At 54.0% G+C, this 18,085-nt stretch overlaps 1 protein-coding gene and 1 long non-coding RNA gene across 4 annotated transcripts in view; one reads left to right on the top strand and one right to left on the bottom strand.

Annotated features, from left to right (window-relative positions):
• The first annotated feature begins 317 nt into the window (after positions 1-317).
• Positions 318-18,085, top strand: part of Prdm11 (PR/SET domain 11) — a 79,713-nt gene continuing 61,945 nt past the window's right edge. The window contains exon 1 of one of the 3 annotated variants that reach the window (XM_039105882.2): positions 318-773. In XM_039105882.2, coding sequence (XP_038961810.1) covers positions 360-773 — 414 coding nt within the window. In that variant the 5' untranslated portion in view covers positions 318-359. The remainder of the gene's footprint in view (positions 774-18,085) is intronic. The other 2 variants (XM_063284582.1, NM_001271530.2) reach the window with 2 other exon arrangements.
• Positions 11,645-14,818, bottom strand: LOC134486128 (uncharacterized). The gene is made up of 2 exons (XR_010064858.1): positions 14,275-14,818; positions 11,645-12,956 (listed from the first exon to the last, which is right to left on the bottom strand). It is a non-coding gene; the product is annotated as an uncharacterized LOC134486128 (long non-coding RNA).

Genomic DNA, 18,085 nt, shown 5'->3' with positions numbered 1-18,085 from the left:
CCAAGGAAAGTTAGAGAGCAGTCGGTCCCAGTTTTGTATTCTGATTTGGTACTGTACTTTGATCTGAGCAGCAAGTGACACTCACCCTTTAAGCCCCCTCCTGTAAATAGTTAATTTTTCTCATTTTTCTCACAGGCCCCAGAGCCCTTCCCCTTGTTGGTCCATGGGATACATGTTACCCAACTTCAGTTGATACTCAAATTGTCGAGCATCCAAAGGGTTAAAGGGGCCCGGAAAGGGACCCAGTAAGGGTTAAAATTATAAACGCATTTATCGCCCTCTGACTATTTTTTGGGTTGTAGACCGACAGCGTCGAAGCCGGGCAGAGCTAGGGGGCACCCTCGGATGGGCTTGCGCAAATGCCACAACTTTCCAGCACGACCCCCCGAAAGTATCCCGGGCGCAAAGTTGGCGCAGCCCGCTCCTCCTCCGCAGCGTCGCCCTCCCCGTGGGGCGCGCGGCGGGGACGCGCGAGCTCCCGCGCGGGGCCGGCTCGGGGGACGCGGGGCTCAGCGAGGCCCGGCTCCGGCCCCCTGAATTGGGGGGTCCGCGTCTGCCCCAAACGCCGCTTTCTTCCGTTTTCCATGTCATTTCCTGTACTAATAAGATGGTGGTCAAAGCAGGGGAGGAGAGCAGCAGCGAGTCGCCGCCGCGCTGCCGCTGGCGCTGAAACTTTGCCCGGCCGGGGACCCCGCGCGCGGCCGCCCCGTCCCGCCGCGTCCCGCCGCCCCGGCCCCGGCCCGGCCCGCCGCCCCGCGTGGGAACCCGCGAAGGTGAGTGGGCCCGGTGGCCACCGTGGCCATGAACGTGAACATGGCTTCGGAAGACGCTGGGCGGCTCGCCAACCGGCGCGGGGGCCGCGGCGACGAGTGCACGGGGACACTGGGGAATAGGGCGCAGGCGGGCGACTGGGCACCGGCCGGAGCACCGAGAGCGGGGTGGGTCCCAAGGTGGCCCAGGCCCGCAGGTCGTCGCCGCCGCCCGACGCGGGCCTCGGGCGGCCCAGCCTCCGCCTCCTTCCTCCGCGCACTCGCCCGCCTTGTTCCACTGTAGCCTTTTCCTCGGCTCCGCCGCGCGCTGACGGACGCGGCCGCCGGCCAATGGGAGCGGCTTCCCGGGCCCGGCGTTCGCTAAGAGAACGCGTAGACAGGGGGCAGGGCGGGGCGAGGGCGGGAGGCAGCCGCTGGCCTAGTTGCAGGGACCTGGTCGCCGGTGCTCCGGGGCCAGGCTGAGGGGCTTGGGGACTGCATGTCTCTCTGCGACCTGCCGCGGGCCTGGGGCGGCGGAGGGAGGGCGTGCCTTTCATCTATTTTAAGACTTGGTTGCGGCGTGGACTCTTCGGGAATTCGCCCCCGAGTGTCGTCTCCACCCCCCACCTCCTCATTCCTGGTCCCTAAGGTACTATGTGATGCAGAAACTGCAGAAACTTGGTGGCCAATGACCTTCCTCCGTCAAGGCCAGCGTGCCCTAGGCAAGTCGCTGCAGGGACTACCGAGCAACCCTGGGCTAATACAGCAAAAAGTTGCGGGTGTCTTGAGCCGGTCAGAGTAGGAGCTCAGACCCTTAGAATGAGTTGGTGACCTAGAGGAAGAAAGTCTATCTTTTGTTTTTTGACCGTGGGTTCGTGTGGAGGACAGCCGTGGTCTATGATTTAAAGTGATCTAGAAGAAGCACGCCCAGCCCTTTGTGCGTGGGGACTGCGAGCGGTGAAGGGAGCCTGCTCTTCATCTTGGGAATCCTCTAAACTTTGGGAGTTTTTTCTATCTGAAGCAGAATAATTTTCCATGAAGTATGATGCCCGTGGCACCCCAGCTTGCCTTGCCCTCTTGTCCCCTGCAGAGGAAGGCAGGGACTTTCCTAGGGTCTTGGTTGGTGGAGTACGGTGTATGGGTCAGAAGTCCCATATTCCTCTCATCTCTGGGGAGCCAGGCATGGATCTTCTGGGAACTTTCTGGGCACACGGCCCAGGCCCCTTGGTTTTTTTAGTTTCATGGAAAGGGCATCTTCAGGATCCTTCCCACGGGGCTTTGGATTTTGCAGGACTGTAGTTGATCTCTCCGAGGGGGCTCTTCCCTGCAGCGGGCTCAGTGCAGCCTGTCTGGGAGTCAGCTGGGAGAGCATTGAGATAGTACCTGGCTCGGGGTCAGGCTCCTGGTTTCAGAAGCTAGAGCTTTGATCCCAGGCGATGCTCTGTGAACCATCTTGGGTATCACAATTATTTGTCAGATCCCAGCCTGCTCCACCCAGCCCCTAACTGACAGTGCCCCCAGAGCAGGTGCTCTCAGCGTGTGTTACCTCAAGAATGAGGAGCACTTGTCCCAGGAGTCCTTAATCTGTCATCACAGACATCACCTCCAGCCTGAGTTACTGGAGTTTTCTGGTCCACATGTTTCTTAGGTTGGTTCTCCGAGGTGTCTGATGAGTCTTCCCTCTCACTTACTCTTCACGAAGACTCAACATGGAGTTATGAGAAAGCCTGAAAGGGGCAAAGACCATTGGAGGAGGAGTTGGGGGGTTGGAGTTATGCTGCCTTTGTGGTCTCTCACTTGGGGATCCTAACGTACTCCTGGCCTTCCTCCTTAAGTTTCCTCCAGCATTGATCTCTATGGTGTCTCTGCCTCCCTCATCCCAGTCAGTCCACCCATCTCCAAGCCCAGGAGACTCTCTTTAGTGAATCTTACCCATCCAGATTCCTAACTGCTCCCCACTGGCACATTGGTGAACAGTATGCCCGTTCCCAGGACAACTGCTGAGTCTGACATAAGGCACCTGCTCTTGCCCTGTTCCCTGTGGTACAACTGGGGTCACCTCAGGCTCCCAGTTCCGGCTCCCGCCCCATCCTCCTGTCTGCCTAGTGCAGTTCTGATAAAGTATCAGATTGTTGCTAACTGTAACATCTGCCTATAACATGTCTCTCCCTTCCCCTCTCCCTTCCTCTCAGCCTCATCTCCCGCCCTCCCCACCTCTCTGTGCCCAGCCCAGTCTGCCCCAGTCTCTCTTGGCGTCATGACCTAGGATTTATGAATGAGTGAAAGACAGTGAGGGGCAGGGTGGTGTGGAAATGTCTGCTGTTTTTAGATTTATTTATGTGAGAACACAATCACTTACACCACAAGAGGGCATCGGATCTCATTACAGATGGTTGTGAGCCACCATAAGGTTGCTAGGAATTGAACTAGGACCTCTGGAAGAACAGTCAGTGCTCTTAACTGCTGAGCCATCTCTCCAGCCCCCGTGTCTGGTGGTCTTTATTGCTCTCCTAAAAGTACTTCCAGCAAATCGAGGTACACCACAGGGTTGACTTCAGGTCCTCTCATTCTAGGTTAAGGCCCTGTGACTAGCTAGTGAGTTGGGACCCACAGAGATGTGTACTTGTGGCTCTGAGCATTTAGCTGTCAATGCAAGACTCTAAGGGTCTCGTGCTTGGTGGTGTGGCATCTGATAGCAGGATTGGAACTGCCTCCGTGTCACTCCATGAGCAGTGTACCTTGATGGTCCATAGTACCAGGCAGTACACTTGAGAGATAGACCTTTGTTATTTTAAACTACTGAGACATCAGGCTGGTTTATTGTTACAGGATAGCTTATGCCACCTCCTCCAAGAAGCTTCTCTGGACTAGGCTAAACCTTGGGTTACAGGTGTTTCTGGTCTCATCCTTCTCTCCTTGGATTTGTGTTTTACTTGGTGATATCTTACGTCCTCATGACCATGGGTCCTGTTTCAGGTAAGTGGCTTGTGTCTGAGAGCTGCTCAGGAATGCACTCTCTGAGTACTTGGTCCCGACTGGGAATCACCAAGGGCAGAGTCCAAGGACAGGCAGTGTGCCCCAAGCTTCCCTGAGCTGCAGTCCCAGCAGGAAGGTTTCAGGCGCAGCATTAAATAACTCGTAGAGGGCAAATGTGAACAAACTCTTGGTCCTTGCAGGTGTCTGGACCCAGCAGTGCTGAGCTCCAGAAAACTATGATAGGTAATTCCAGGAGGGGGGGGTGGGATGAGACTAGAGATCTTGAGGTCTCTGTTGACTTAAGGGGTGATTCAGTGAAAGGGCAGGGCTGAGGGGGAGAGGATGGCGGTGACACCAGCTAGTGTTCCCTGAGGGTTTACACCCCTCAGGCCCTAAGTAGTCCCATCCTGTATGGGTCATTTTCTCAGGACAGTGAAACACCCAAGGCCATTTATTGCCTGAGGCAAGGGCATTCATTTAGCTAACAGTTTTGGCATCTGAAGGTCCAAACAGCATGGTCCGAGCTCCAGGAAGATGTCTTGGAGTGTCTCAGTGTGCTGGATAGCACCATGACAGGCAAGATCACATGGTAAGACAGGAAGTCTGGAAGGAGCCTCTTCAGAGACCTCATCAGGGATACACACACACACACACACACACACACACACACACACACCAGTGACCTAGGGACCTCCTAGTAGGCCCCATGTCTTTAAATGCTACCACCCCTGTACTGCCCCAGGGCCTTCAAACATGTGAACCACTATCATTAGGGCACACTCAAATACTAGCCACTCAATACCACATCCCACAAGTGTTTCACAGATGGGGAAACTGAGGCTTTGAGAGGCAGGTTGAGAGGTATAGAGCTTATGGCATGATCAGAATCAGATGTCACCTGCAAGTGGTCTTTTGGAGCAAAGACAGAAGACCCTGGGAGCCCCCTGGATAGGATTGGCAGGGTATAGAAGGAGAGAGAGAGAGGAGAGGCAGCAATGTGGGGAAGCAATTTGTGACCAGCCTTGGAGAGGCAAGAGTGAGTCAGTGGCTGGTGAGTATGTGTCTGTGAGAGGGTGGAAAGGGCGTGTGTGTGTGTGTGTGTGTGTGTGTGTGTGTGTGTGTGTGTGTGTGTTTACATATATATGTATATAAAATAGAGCAAGCTCTGTGAAAGTGTAGTGTGTTTGAGCAGAGATGTGTCTGGCCCAGCAGTACCTGGGAGCGGGGCTTGAGGACTTGTTCTGAAGCTGGCTGGTAATCTCCACCTCTGACTGGAGCCTGCAAGTCCTAGGAGGCCCTAGAGCCCCATGTTCTCAGAGTGGGGCCAGGGAGGGGCATTTCGGCAGCTGGCCCAGGGGCCATGGCAGAAAAACAAGCCGTGCAGAAAGAAAAAAAAGCCAGAAGAAAGAAAAATGTGTGTTGTTATTTTTAAAAAGCCTATTTCCTATTGCAGATTTGGGTCTGCTGATACTGAGGGCTGATGTTCACATACACTAGAGACATTCCCCATCCCAGCACCCAAAAAATTGCAGGAGGAGAAACCTGGGCCTGGGTGTCATCCTGTGCTTTGTTCCTCCAAGAAGCTTATGTATGGGGCGTGGGGCCACCCAGTCCTTGCCTTACACAGCTCACAGGCCCACACATAGCTAGGCACCAGGAAAGGTGGTTATAGGTTCCAGTGGAGGGGAAGGGGATACCTGGTCACGGCAGTCTCCTCAGGGGAGGAAGCCTTCAGGATGGACTTTGGAGGATGGGCTGGATGTAGAAGAGAGAGAGAGAGAGGCATCAGAGCTAGTCAGGGCTGGTGGGCAGCCTTGGAAAGATGGCCTGTGGTTGGTGAGTGTGTGGGTGCAAGAGGGAGGGACAAATATCGGAGAACAACATCCTGGTCCTGCCCTCCGACAGGAGCTCCATCTCCCTGGAGTATTGCTCCCCAGTTAGCTTTGTACTGGCTCCATCTTCAGCACCAGGACTGCCAAACTACTGCCTTCTGGGGCGTTTTCCTGTTTAGCATTGCAGCCCACACAACTCCCTGCCTCAGCTTCCTGCTTTCTCTCTTTATAACGAATCTTACGCCGTACTCACCTGTTTTATTTATTTCTCCCCCTCTGTTCTCAGAGAGCTGGAGATTATCTGGTGCTTGGTTCACCCCTGGGAACAGTTTAGGGTTTCACGATTGTGGTCTGGAAGCTGTGTGAAATTGTGAAGGAATGGGGGGCTCACTCCTCAGAAGGTGCTTTTCCCCCTCACAGTCCCTTCATCCGTGTTTCCCCAGTCTGTGGTTTGAGACACCGAGGCTCAGAAAGGGAGAGGGCTTCACTGCCAGTAAGCTGTGCACCTCTGGGATTTGAAGCTGGTTCACCTGGCTCCTGCCTAACCCTGACCCCAGTTCTCAACGAGGTTGGGATAGTTGTGCTGGCCAAGGAGTTTGCACACTGGTGGGCTGTAGGGAGCCTCCGAGGGATCTTACATGACACGGTGAGCAGATCCTTGTTCTAGAGTGCACAGGCTGCATAGAAGCTGCAGAGCTGATGGAAGAGGAGGAACCTACGAAAGGAGATGATTACACGTCAGAGTGGACAGGTGAAGGTTCAGCTCAGGTGGGCAGAGAATCCTAGTGTTTATCTTTTAGATCTGGGACCCTGACGGGAGAGAGAAGCTGGGAAGATACCAGGTTGGTGGGGTTGACCTTGTGCCCTGCAGAGGACCTGCACCTTAGGTCAGGTCCCTGGTCCTGCTGCTTGTCAGCAGGGATGTCCTAACAGGAGAAGGCCGCTCCCCTGACTGGCCATTCCCTGTCTGTGGAGTGAGAATAATAACCCAGTGGGGCTGTACAGACCGCTCACTGCAAGCACTGGGCAACCAGTGACTGGAGTCAACTTGGAGCCATCTTTCAGGATGTAGAGTCACTGTGCACCAGGGGAGCATGTCCTAGGCACGGACATAATCTTTATTCCTGACCGAGGTACCTGAAAAGAGATGGACAGAGGTCTCCGTGCTCGCCTTTGATCTGGCAAATTCCCCTCTATGTTGTCAGTACCAAATTGAAGACAAATTGAAGCTCCCCAAGAGGGCTGCTGGAAGGAAGATGGTTTGAGTACCATGGTCCTTGACAACAGCTGCTTTTCACATTTATGGATGGAGGAAGCTGGGCTCAGAGAGGTCGCTTGGCCAGCTGAAGGGCACACAGCTTCAACTCCCCCCCAGTCACCCTGTGAAAGCTACATCACAAAGGAAGCCTTATGGGCTACTTTATGTCTTATCTAATAATCCCCTCAGGTTTCTTTGGCTGCTTAAAGCGGATTTGATTGGTAGGGTCTTGGCACAGCTGTTTTCAGGACCTTTTCCATGGAGTACATTTGGCTACACCAAGAGTCTCAGATGCAGTGGCGATGGGGGAGGGGAGCAGACACAGGCAGTTGGTACCCTGCCTCCTGGCATCAGCCTCAGAGTGGAGTAGCTGTGCAGGGCTGGGTTCTATCTTTCCAGTGAGACACACCTGAACCTCCGGAGCTTTCTGCAACCTGTGGAATTTTCTCTCCCCTCCTACACAGAAGGAAACCCAGCCTTCTCCTCACGGCTCTGCCTACTCCCAGAGCCTTTATACAAGGTCCCAAGGCAGGCAGGCCACATCATAGGACACCCCATTGTGCCATTGAGGAAACTGAGTGTCGTAGTCAGGGTTTCTATTCCTGCACAAAACATCATGACCAAGAAGCAAGTTGGGGAGGAAAGGGTTTTATTCAGCTTAAACTTCCACATTGCTGTTCATCACCAAAGGAAGTCAGGACTGGAACTCAAGCAGGTCAGGAAGCAGAAGCTGATGCAGAGGCCATGGAGGGATGTTTCTTACTGGCTTGCCTCCCTTGGCTTGCTCAGCTTGCTTTCTTATAGAACCCAAGACTACCAGCTCAGGGGTGGCACCAGCCACCATGGGCCCTCCCACCCTTGATCACTAATTGAGAAAATGCCTTATAGCTGGGTCTCGTGGAGGCATTTCTTCAAGGGAGGCTCCTTTCTCTGTGATAACTCCAGCTTGTGTCAAGTTGACATACAAAACCAGCCAGTACACTGAGGCTCAGAGATCAGAAGTGACCTTATAGGAATCACTTGCTTTAGAGAGGCCAAACTCCACATCCAACCTTTCCCTGTGCCCAAGGACCTCACTCCTGGGTATATTTTATAGTAACTGGTGTCCATACTCAGGGACGGTTGTTAGTGAACACAGGAGAGCAGGCTATACAGGTGGGGTATGGTGTGACTTAACCTTGAGCTGACCTGGTGTGGACATGTCTGAGAAGGTGTGGGACCTGGCTCAGACTACAGTCCCAGCAGAGTCAGGGTGACTTGTATCTGTCCCTGTGTATCTGTGTAAAGCCCCTGTGCAGGCCCATGAAGCAAGTCAAACTAGCCAGGAAGGTTGGTGTTTGCCGAAGATTCTGTGTCCCAGCCCGGAGGTGTGGTGAAGAGAGAGAAGCCCCTTGCCTCAGGAAGGGGGAGAGGAGGTGTACCAAAGAGACTTGTGACTTAGTGGATATTGGAACATGCTTATCCCTCTCAAGAAATATCAAGATTTCCTGTGGGCTTCTCCAAAGCCCCAGTACCAGCCATGCCTGCAGAGGGCACATGAGTGTGCACGGTCCTGCTAGCCACAGCTGCCCCACTGTGCTGATGTTATTGGATCCGGTTTGTAAAGGTGAAACAAGGGTCCAAAGGGTCCAAAGAAGTACACAGATAGGAAAGGCTGAGCCAAGATCACCCACTCTGTGTCACTGCTGGTGGTGGCCAGGCTGAGGGATCTTTGCACTGGGTGACGGTGGCTTTCCTGTTTCACCCCTGAGCTGCAAGGTAGTGCAGCAGAAACATAGAGCACGAAGAACTTTGTAGCCCAGGCCAGTCTGGGGAATAGATGGCTCTTGGCACAAGTGCAGCTGTATTGTGGGGTGGTTGGGCCTATCTACCCAACATTTTGTCACCACATAGTTGAACAATATTCCCTCGGGGTCTGGGAATGCAAGCACACTGCTGCATGGCTCTCCTTGGAATGCTAGGCTGACAGCAGCCTGGCCAGTGCCTCGCAGGGAATGCTGGGTGGACCTCTGCCCTAGGTGAGCAGCTTCGAGTTATTCTTCTGCTACAGATCCGTCAAGGGAGTGTCACGAGGTCCCCATGCCATTCTCACTGTGGTTTGCAAACACAACCAAGGGCCACTGTTTGGAAGCTGAAACCGAAGGTGCTTTTATTTAACTACAGGCAACTTGAGTGTTTCCAGCTCCCATCCTGACTGTAAGTGAAGGCAGGGAGTGTGAGGATTGGCCTAGGCAATGGAGAAGAGTGCATGCAGGTTCACTTTCCAGAGGTAGGGGAGCAGTGGGACACCCCTCATCAAAGCAGAAGTGTGTTTGTAAAGGGAAGGGAATTTGGGCATTGAGAACAGAAACGTGGAGGTAAGCATCAGGAAGACCTGCCATCCGTTGAGTTATAAGTGGTTTTGGCATTTGGGAGAGGGGGAAGATGGCCCTAGAGACTGGACGGACTCGCGTGGAGCTGCTGAGGAATTCTTAATTGTTCCTTAGTAGGGGTGAGATGCAGCTAGCTTTTAGGTTGAGAATTTCTGTCTCTGTAGCAGGAGGCTTGGAACAGTCATGGTTATTTAGAGGAGGGATAAGACCACTCTGGGATACAATCCTTCTTTTGTTAGGGAGGCTGTCCTGGGCTCAGTGGAATGAGTTGCCAGGGAGTAGCTGTCTGCTCATTCTATGAGGCAGCCCTGGTTGATGAGCCAGCAGGCCCCTAAGGTGAGGCCACAGCCTTCCTAAGCTGTCCTGGTCGTGAACTTGTGTTTGCTGGCTGGGGGTGAAGCTTCATTCCCCCACCTCTAACACTAGAGCTCCAGGGTTGTGACCTGGAGAGCAGCCAGTGGAGTGTCCAGGTTCTTTGACCTGGTGGGTCCTGTGCCAGGAGGAGGGAAGCTGGGGCTTCTTGTCGAGGCTGGTGTTACCTGAGTTTCACCTGCCATCTGGAGAGCTGGGGTCAGAAGGGACAGTGGCCTGCAGTTGTTTGCCAGGTTGATTCTCTAATGGTCATGTCTGAGGTCAGCATTTCTGCCTCACCTGGAAGCTGGGCCCAGCCTGCACCACTCCAAGGGAGCACAGCATAGTGTGAAGAGGGAGCACGGCATAGTGTGAAGAGGTTACTCCCTCAGCTCTCTCCCAGGCTCTTTTTTTGAGCTTAAGGGACCCACCTTGTACTTGGTTTCTGGGAAGAACCCAAGGTGTGCCTGGGCCTGCATGTGGCCACAAGCCCAAGGAGGGGGGCTTCCCAGGAGGGAGCTGAGGGAGCACCCCTCCCACTAGCTCCAGCCTCTCCCTTCTCCTTGGGGCCCTGTTAAGGGTGCCCTGGCTCACTCTCTCGGTTAGGTTCCCAGACCAGCTGGGTCCTGCTGCAGCCGCAGGCTGGGTAGCTGCTGTTCAGGGGAGTCTGTACTGCAGAATGAGGTGGGGCAGGGCAGGCCTTCTTCACCTGACCCAACTTGGGCTTCAGGCCAACCAGCCTGGAGTCACTGAGGTGCTTTTGGCTTTGACGTGTCTCTGGTCACACTGGAAGAGTGGCACTCTGTGGGGGGAGCGGATCCTAGGCCAGTGGTCTCAGGTTTCCCTCTGCTGCCTTCCCTCCCTGAAGCTGGCAGCTTCCCTGGCTAATGTCATGCAGGACCACCTTGCTTCCTCATGTCCCTCTTTCTCAAAGAACACCCAAAGCCTGTTTGGCAGGGTCTCCCAATGTAATCTTCTAAGGTTGCACCCGGGAGTCAGGGCTCAGTCAGGTGCTCGGTTTGTCTCAGGCACCATTTAGTATACCCCCAATAACAGCTCCCTGCTCCTCACATCTCTGCCTATGCTTTGATTGTTTGTTTTGAGACAGGGTCCAACTATGTAGTCCTGGCTGGTCTGAAACTCTCTGTGTCGATCAGGGTGACCTCAAGTTCACAGATCTGCCTACCTCTGTCTCCTAAGTGCTAGAACAAAAGGCACGTGCCACCACACCCAGCAAGCCTAACTGTCTTGGAGGCCAGACACTGCCCATTTATTTTCTTGGTGCCTTGGGTCTCCCTAGAGTGTGGCTGTGACTGCTGGTGTGAGTGGAGACACTGTTTTTCACAAGGACGTGAACTGATATTAACTTATTCATAGCCAGCTTGGGAGATGCGCCATTGGCCCAATTGGTGGACGAACTAGCTGGGTCTCCCAGGTCTATTCCTCCTGGCTCTTCTGTCCACACTGGAGTTGGCTTGAAGTAGTGATGTCATCAGCATTGACATCACTGACACATGGTCCTGACCTGGGGTTTAGCTGGGACTGTGCCAGGTTCAGGCTGTTTGGGGTTAGGGTTCACTGGACAGTTAGGGCTCTTGCCTGGGTACAGTGTCACAGTCAGGTACTTGGCCCCATGAGCACTTGGTATGTTTGCCTGCTTCTCCTATTTCCTTTCGGAACGTCACCTCTGAATCATTCCTCTCAGATGAGCCCTCTATCCTGAAGCACCCCGGAAGCTGGACAGGAGCTGGGCAGCTTCTGGGAGGGAGGCTGAGGTCACTGCGAAAACTGGGTGGTGTGAGGAAGGGAAGGCCATTCACAGTACCCAGGCTGTTCACCTCTGATTGCCTAAGCCACTTCTTAAGTCAAAATGGGGCCCACATTGCCTAGCTCCCCTCCCCCTATCTAGCTGTGTACAGTGCTTCTCTAAAATGACTCTACATGCTGCTTGATAGGCCTTAGGTTCCTGCTTCCCAACGAGACTCGGCAGGGACACCCAGCCCACCTGTCCATGGGGTATTAGAATTTTCCCTGATGCTCCTACCCCTATTGTAGGTGATTGTGTTTCTGGGGGGTGAGGTGGGTCGTTCTCCTAAGGCAGAGCTCTGTCTTTTAAATTTCGTTGTGCTGAGTTTTAATCCCATAAGGATCATACAACATGTATTTGCTGTAGAAGTGGGATGTTGACAAATAAGGCTTTCCTTAGCAGCTCCACATGCCCAGCTCTTCCGCAAGGCTAGCATCACAGTTGCTGTGGCCCTGCAGAGCTCTTTCTGTATACAGTCTGACAGTATGTAGCAGATGGACGGCGATAGTCATCTGTAGTATTGATTATTGGGTACATTGACTTTCAACATTCTACCTAGGGAAAAAAATCTGGCTTTTCTGGAGGGAAGGAGGGAGGGAGAGAGGGAGGGAGGGAGGGAGGGATGGAGAGAGAGAGAGTGAGAGAGAGAGAAAGAGAGAGAGAGAGAGAGAGAGAGAGAGAGAGAGAGAGAGAGAGAGAGAACAAACGAACATGTACTAGTGCATGCAGAGACCAGGGATCAGTGTTGGATGTTTTCCTCAGTCAATTTCCACACTTTGCGACCTCGTGGCTGCCAGGGTCTCTCTCTCACCTAACTCGGAGCTTGCTGGTTTGGCTGGACTGACTGGCCCCAAACCCCAGGACACTTTCTGCCTCCTCAGATTTCAAGAACGCATTGGTGCACCTGGCTTTTCTACATCACTAGGGTTTGAACTCGGGTCCTTATACACAGCAAGCACTTTCCTGACTCAGCTGTCTTCCTGTTCTCCCCCACCGGCCTCTCTTTGCTATGTAGCCCAGGCCAGCTTCCAGCTCGTTGGTCCTCCTGTCTCGGTGTTCTGAACTGAGATTACAGGCTTGAGCCACCAAAGCCAGTTTGGTTATGTCTTCACATGGAGAACTACCATCTTTTTAAAGACACTAATACATAGTACTTGGAAGTCATTGTTATTTAGCCATTCGCCCCGATGGACATTTATGTGTATGTTAGCTATGATTTTATCCAGAACTTCATTGGGCCTCTCTGGAGTTGCTCTTGCTGGGTTAGGGGAACCTGCCATGCTTTAAAAATGTGTTATCCGATATTTGAGGTGTGTCCATTGAGAGTTTGTGGAGAGCCAGACACCTCCCATGGATGCTGTTATGCCAGACTCTCTCCTCTTTTGAGCTGCTTCCGTGGCTCCGGAGTCTCCTCTCCTTCACAGTCCCCTTTCCTGTCCTTGTTCTAGTGGCTCAGTTCTGGTGAGCTGGAAGCAGGGAGAGATGGTGGTGGTGGTGGTTCAAAAGATCAGCAGCCTCTGGAATCAGAATGCCTGGGTTGAAATCCTGACCCAACTCCTCCAGAGCCACTATTTGTAGAACTGTGGCACTTCTGTGGCTTGGCCATATCCACTGTGAACCAGAAATAACAACAGCACTCACATCATTGAGCAGCCCTGAGTGCAAAGAGCTGGCCAGGCAAAGGGTAGGCACCCAGCAGTGTCCTTGTCATGGGATCCTGCCCCTGCTTTAGTTCACCATCGCCTCACTGGGCACGGAGCCCACGTCCCTGGTGAGCAGCCTGGGTTGGCTCTCGCCTTTGTGACGCCTCCATTCCCAGCCCAGTGGGTGTCCCAGAGGACACTGCTGCCTGGGAATGCAGTGGGTGATCAGATTTCTACCCTGCTGGCCCTGAAGGTTCTGGACTGGGGCCTGCAGAAAGGGAAAGTGGTTGTCCTGGTCATTTTCTGTGAGGAGGTGGCCAGGAGCACAGTACCTAACGTAACCCCACACTTTGGACACATTTACTAGTCTTCAATGGGGCCGTTGTGGCTGTGGATTTGATCTCTGTTGGCTTGCAGGGTGGGCAAGAGAAGAAAGCTACTTGGGCCAGACTTTCCCCTGGGCGCTGGGTGTCTTAGCACCATGTTGGCCCAGGCAAGGGTTTGCCTCGGCCTCTGGATCACATCATTCTCCTGGCTCCCTGTTGGGAGAATGGCTTCCGACTCGTCCTTACCGCCCTTGCAAGCAGCAGAGTGTGCCCCGCCTGACCAGCTTGCCTTGTGAAACAGGTGCCCTGGCTGTGGCTGTTGCCCAGGAGGAGAACCAAGATTATAGATTCCTAAATGACGTTCTCAAAGCCACCCGCATGGTTGACCACTGGCAGGGCTGGGCATGGTAGCCAGGCCATCTGGCTGTCTATCCACTCCTTTCTTACAAGGCCACCCAATGTGATCATTTTGGCAGAGGGTGGCCAGCCGGGCAGCCTGCTTAGCCTTGCCTCTCTGGGCAGTGGCGTGTGGTCAGCGAGTGCAGACAGCTGGGATTACATTTTAAAAGCAGAGGAGTTTGTGGCTGGCCCAGCCCAGCCCTCCCCAGCACCAAGCCACACACACACACACACCCTCCTGGTAGTTGAAATGGCCAGCTGAAGAGTTGCTGCTCCAAGGTCCTCTGCCCTGTTAGAGGGAGGACACTGGGGACTCCCAGGGAAGCACAGAACAGCCATCATTGGTCCAGTTTTCAACTGGGAAAAGTAAGTCTTTGAAAGACTATTGGGCTAGAGGGTGCTGGTGGGCAGCAGGGCATCTGTCTGCTGCCTCTGTTCTAGCTGCTGGCTCCTGCTGGTCTGAAGGACCTGGCCATGCTCCGACTGAAGGTCGTGGTATAGTGTCAGAGGGATTTGAACAAGAGTCTGGTCTCACACCTCTCTTGTGTACTGAGCGCTTACCTGGTACTAGGTGATGTTCAGTGCCTTGTGATGAACCGGATACTTCTCAGACTAATCCATGGCGGCTGTATCGTTAGTTCCCATGTACAGCAGGGAAGCTGAGGCATGGGAGACAGCCTCGTCATGTAGCCCCGGCTGGCCTCAAGGGCTTCTCTTGCCTCAGTGCTCCCAAGTGCTGGAGTTGCAGGTGTGCTTGGCTTCTTCTTACTTTTATCGCAGGCTGCAAGGGACCCTTCAGACTGTGAAATAAGGGCTTTTCTGGGAGCACCGATGACTGGGTGGGGGGCTTCTGGGAGCCACCTGGACTCTACATGCCAGTTTTGATGGAAAGAGGCCCATGCAGTGCAGTTTGAAAGCTCTGTACCCAGGGCCCTGGACACAGCAGCTGTGCTCACTCTGGGAGAACTGCAGCAGAGCTGATTTGAACTACATCCCAGGGAGGAGACGACGCTTCTCCCAGCTGTCCACACGGCAGTTCAGCTGCCAGCCCCTGGAATGGAGGTACATTCTCTCTGCAAGGATGGCTGTGGCTGTTCCTGGTGCTGGCTTTGGCTTCCTCTGGGGCCAGAGGGACTGAGGGCAGACAACGTGCCCACCTCTATACAGGACACTTGTGTTGCCATTGAACTCTATCAGCCTACAATGCTCACCCACTCCCAACCCAAGCCCCCCCCACCCCCGAGCAGATCTCTAAGAAGGCTCAGGAGGGTGAGGTAACTTACCTGACTCACTTGCCTTCCGATGAACCCTTCCTCTGGTGGCTCCTGTGTCTCTCATGGATCCCACGTATAGAAACAGTTGCCTAAATGAGAACTAGACCCAGGGTCTGTCTCTATTGGGCCTGGTCAGTGCTATGAGTGGCACAGCCACATAGGCCCCTGTATGCAGGGAGTCCTTCACTCCCACCCAGACTTACTCTCTGCATGAACAGCCCAATAGCAGGACCTCTGCAATGGCATTCACCCTTGCCATGTGGCCTTTTGTAAGCCCCACTCCCTGGGTTAGTAAGGAACCTCCCTCTACCTGGCCAGTGGATAGAACATGGAGGTCTTGGTGTCTAGTGCCTGAGACTGGAAAACACATAGGAGGTGTGTGTGGGGGGGCTGCCAGTGTCCCCTTGTCACACTCACCTCAGGGCTGGAGACCAGGCAGAAGTACCAAGCATGGGAAAGCACCCCACCTCGTGGGAAGCAGGGGTCTGGGTTCAGATCCTGCTTGGTTGTTTCCCTGTAGTTGCCCAAGCATCCCCTCTGAGCCGAATCTCCCTCACCTGTGAACTGAGGGCAGTGGGAGGGGCACCCGCAGGAACCCAAGCATGTCTGTTTGCTGGAGGTCTGCTGCCAGGGAGGGGACAAGGAGGGACTTAGAAAAGCTCTAGAGTCTGTGCCAGAAGCCCAGGAAGCTGAGGCCAGAAATAGAAGAGCCCGGAGACAGGAGCTCCAGATGGCCAGGCTGCCCTCTGCCCACCCCAGAGGCCAACCCAAGCCTGTGTACAGTCCTCCCTCCAGGGGCTGGTCATAGCATAAATTACTCCTTGGCAGGGCGGACTAATTTTACCTTCTTGGTTTTCATGATTCATTTCCCATTCGGGAACCTGTGAGAAATGGAAAAGGCTCCTAGTTGAGTGCTGGGTACCAGCTGTAGTGGCATGCCGTGTCCATGTGGGGTGCCCCACTGGGTTATCACGATTTGGTCTAATGCTGCAGTGGATCCCAGGGCTGGGATCCATCAACCTTTTCCATAGTTTACTTGGCTTCTGTGGTGGAGTAGCTTGACAGGAAGGTGTTTGTTACTTGCTGGTCAGGCACTGGGAGTTTGCATAAGGCTACCTTCTCTCCCTGCACTGTGGTCACAGAAAGCCAGAGCAAGCAGGTGCTAAAGGAAATGAAGCCCAATCACCTCATTGTACTCACAGGTAAAGTGGGGCTCAAAGCCTAAGTGGAAGAAGTCCCAGGCTCAAAGCAGCCCAGCCTGACTTGTTTCATTTTATAAAGGGACAGCAGGAGGCTTCCCTAGTTATGATCACACCAGGGCATCTCCCTCTGGCACTTGCCTTCCCTGGTTCTACTTGAGCTGCTCCTTGCGGGGACCTAGCTGCCTTTGCTCTGGTTCCCAGCCTCCTGTACCTCTGGGAGCACAGGATTTCATGCACTTCAGCTCAGAGTCTGCGGGGTTCAGCATAAGGGAGCAGTTCAAAGGAAGTCGAGCTGGCAGACTGGATGCTTCCCAAGTCGTCATCATCTGGGACCTGTCCTCAGTCTGCCACATAGGTCACCAGCTCAGAAGCCAGCACAGGAAACACAGGAGGCTGACTGTCTGCCTTCAGAGCTGGGGAACCAGGCCGGCTCATCTGAGCAGGGTTCCCACTTGCCTCCAGCACCCCGCCACCACGTGGAGCCACCTGTGCAGTGTAGCGGGCCTTTCTGGCAGCAGAGAGCAGACTGCCCAGGCTTTCCTGCGGAATCTTCTGTTTCTTTAAAGCTGTCAGAAATAAGAGTTGACATAGCAACAGCTGCCAGTTTGCCACCTACACTTCCTTCCTTCCTGCCGCCTCAGGGTGGACCAGGTTCTGCGGTGATTATCTTGTGGGATCCTCTTAGGAAGGCCTGTCCTCCTGAGCAGGATCCCTTCCTCTCTGTTGCAGACGTCACCTGTCCTACAGGCTTGCCTGGGAATAGTAGCAAGAGGGCAGGCTTTGGGCTGGTTAGACTCCACACGGCTTGAAAGCCGCCTAATCTCTCTGAACTTCCCTCTGAAAAGCAAAGGGAAGCTGTTCTCAAGGTTGTGGACTTCATGGAATTACGACCTGCCAGGAACTCAGCCGTCATGCAAAAATGGAAAGCACGTGGCTCAGCTCAGGGTCCAAGAGGATCCTGAGAGCTTCAGGCAGTGTTGGATCCAGCGGCTCACACAGTGTCTTCAGGACTCGGTCCATCCAGCCTTCTCCGCTTTCTTCTCTACTGGCTCCGCTCACAGGCAGCTCACTGGGGTGCCATTGTGGGTGGAGGGTGAGGCACAGGCCTGGCGGCAGGTACAGCTGTTCTGCATCCTTTTCTCTCATAGTGGTTTCCTGTGAAGCTCCATCTCTTCATCCATTGGCTGGGTCTCCTACCTGTCTACCCTGAGGAGATAAGAAGGAGGGAGGGAGGGAGGGAGGGAGAGAGGGAGGGAGGGAGGGAGGGAGGGAGGGAGGGAGGGAAAGAAGCTGCACTAACCCCTGTATATAGCTGATACAGTATGTTGATCCAAGCTCTGACTGGTTGGTCTTCACAATCATATACTCAACTGTCCCCAAAATACCAGGCAGTCGGTGCCAGAAAAATGAAGGGTCAGGATAAGGCATGCCCCTGGGCATAACTGCTGACCCATGAAGAGGGGAGCCTTGTTCTCTGGGTTCCCAGCACGTAGGACAGTGCTGATGTGGAGTTCTGGCACTGCAGGAGGACAGGTCACAAGGGAGGGAATGGGCGCCCTCCACTGGGTTTAGAAGACACCCCACCCTGCCAGGGTACTGACACATTAGTGCGGCTCCCCTCCCACCTCCTTCCGGAAGGCCTGTGAGGAAGGTCACCTTCCTGGCAGTGTTACTGCTCTGCAGAGGCTCTTCTGTCTGAGCTTGTCAGCTCCACCAGAGCAGTCCCACAACCCTAGTTTGTCCCACAGGTGTGACAAGCAGTCATTACAAGTGTTAGTGACCATGTCACCATATGTACGCAGGCGTATTAGCTGATGTCATCTCCCCCTGGGTCTCCTTCATCTGTAAGCTGTTGCTTGTCCTCCTTCGGAAGCAGAGCACCTGTTCCATCACTTG

Source organism: Rattus norvegicus, chromosome 3 (genome assembly GCF_036323735.1).
Source record: "Rattus norvegicus strain BN/NHsdMcwi chromosome 3, GRCr8, whole genome shotgun sequence".
NCBI lineage: Eukaryota > Metazoa > Chordata > Mammalia > Rodentia > Muridae > Rattus > Rattus norvegicus.
This window is presented reverse-complemented; position numbering and strand designations above follow the sequence as displayed.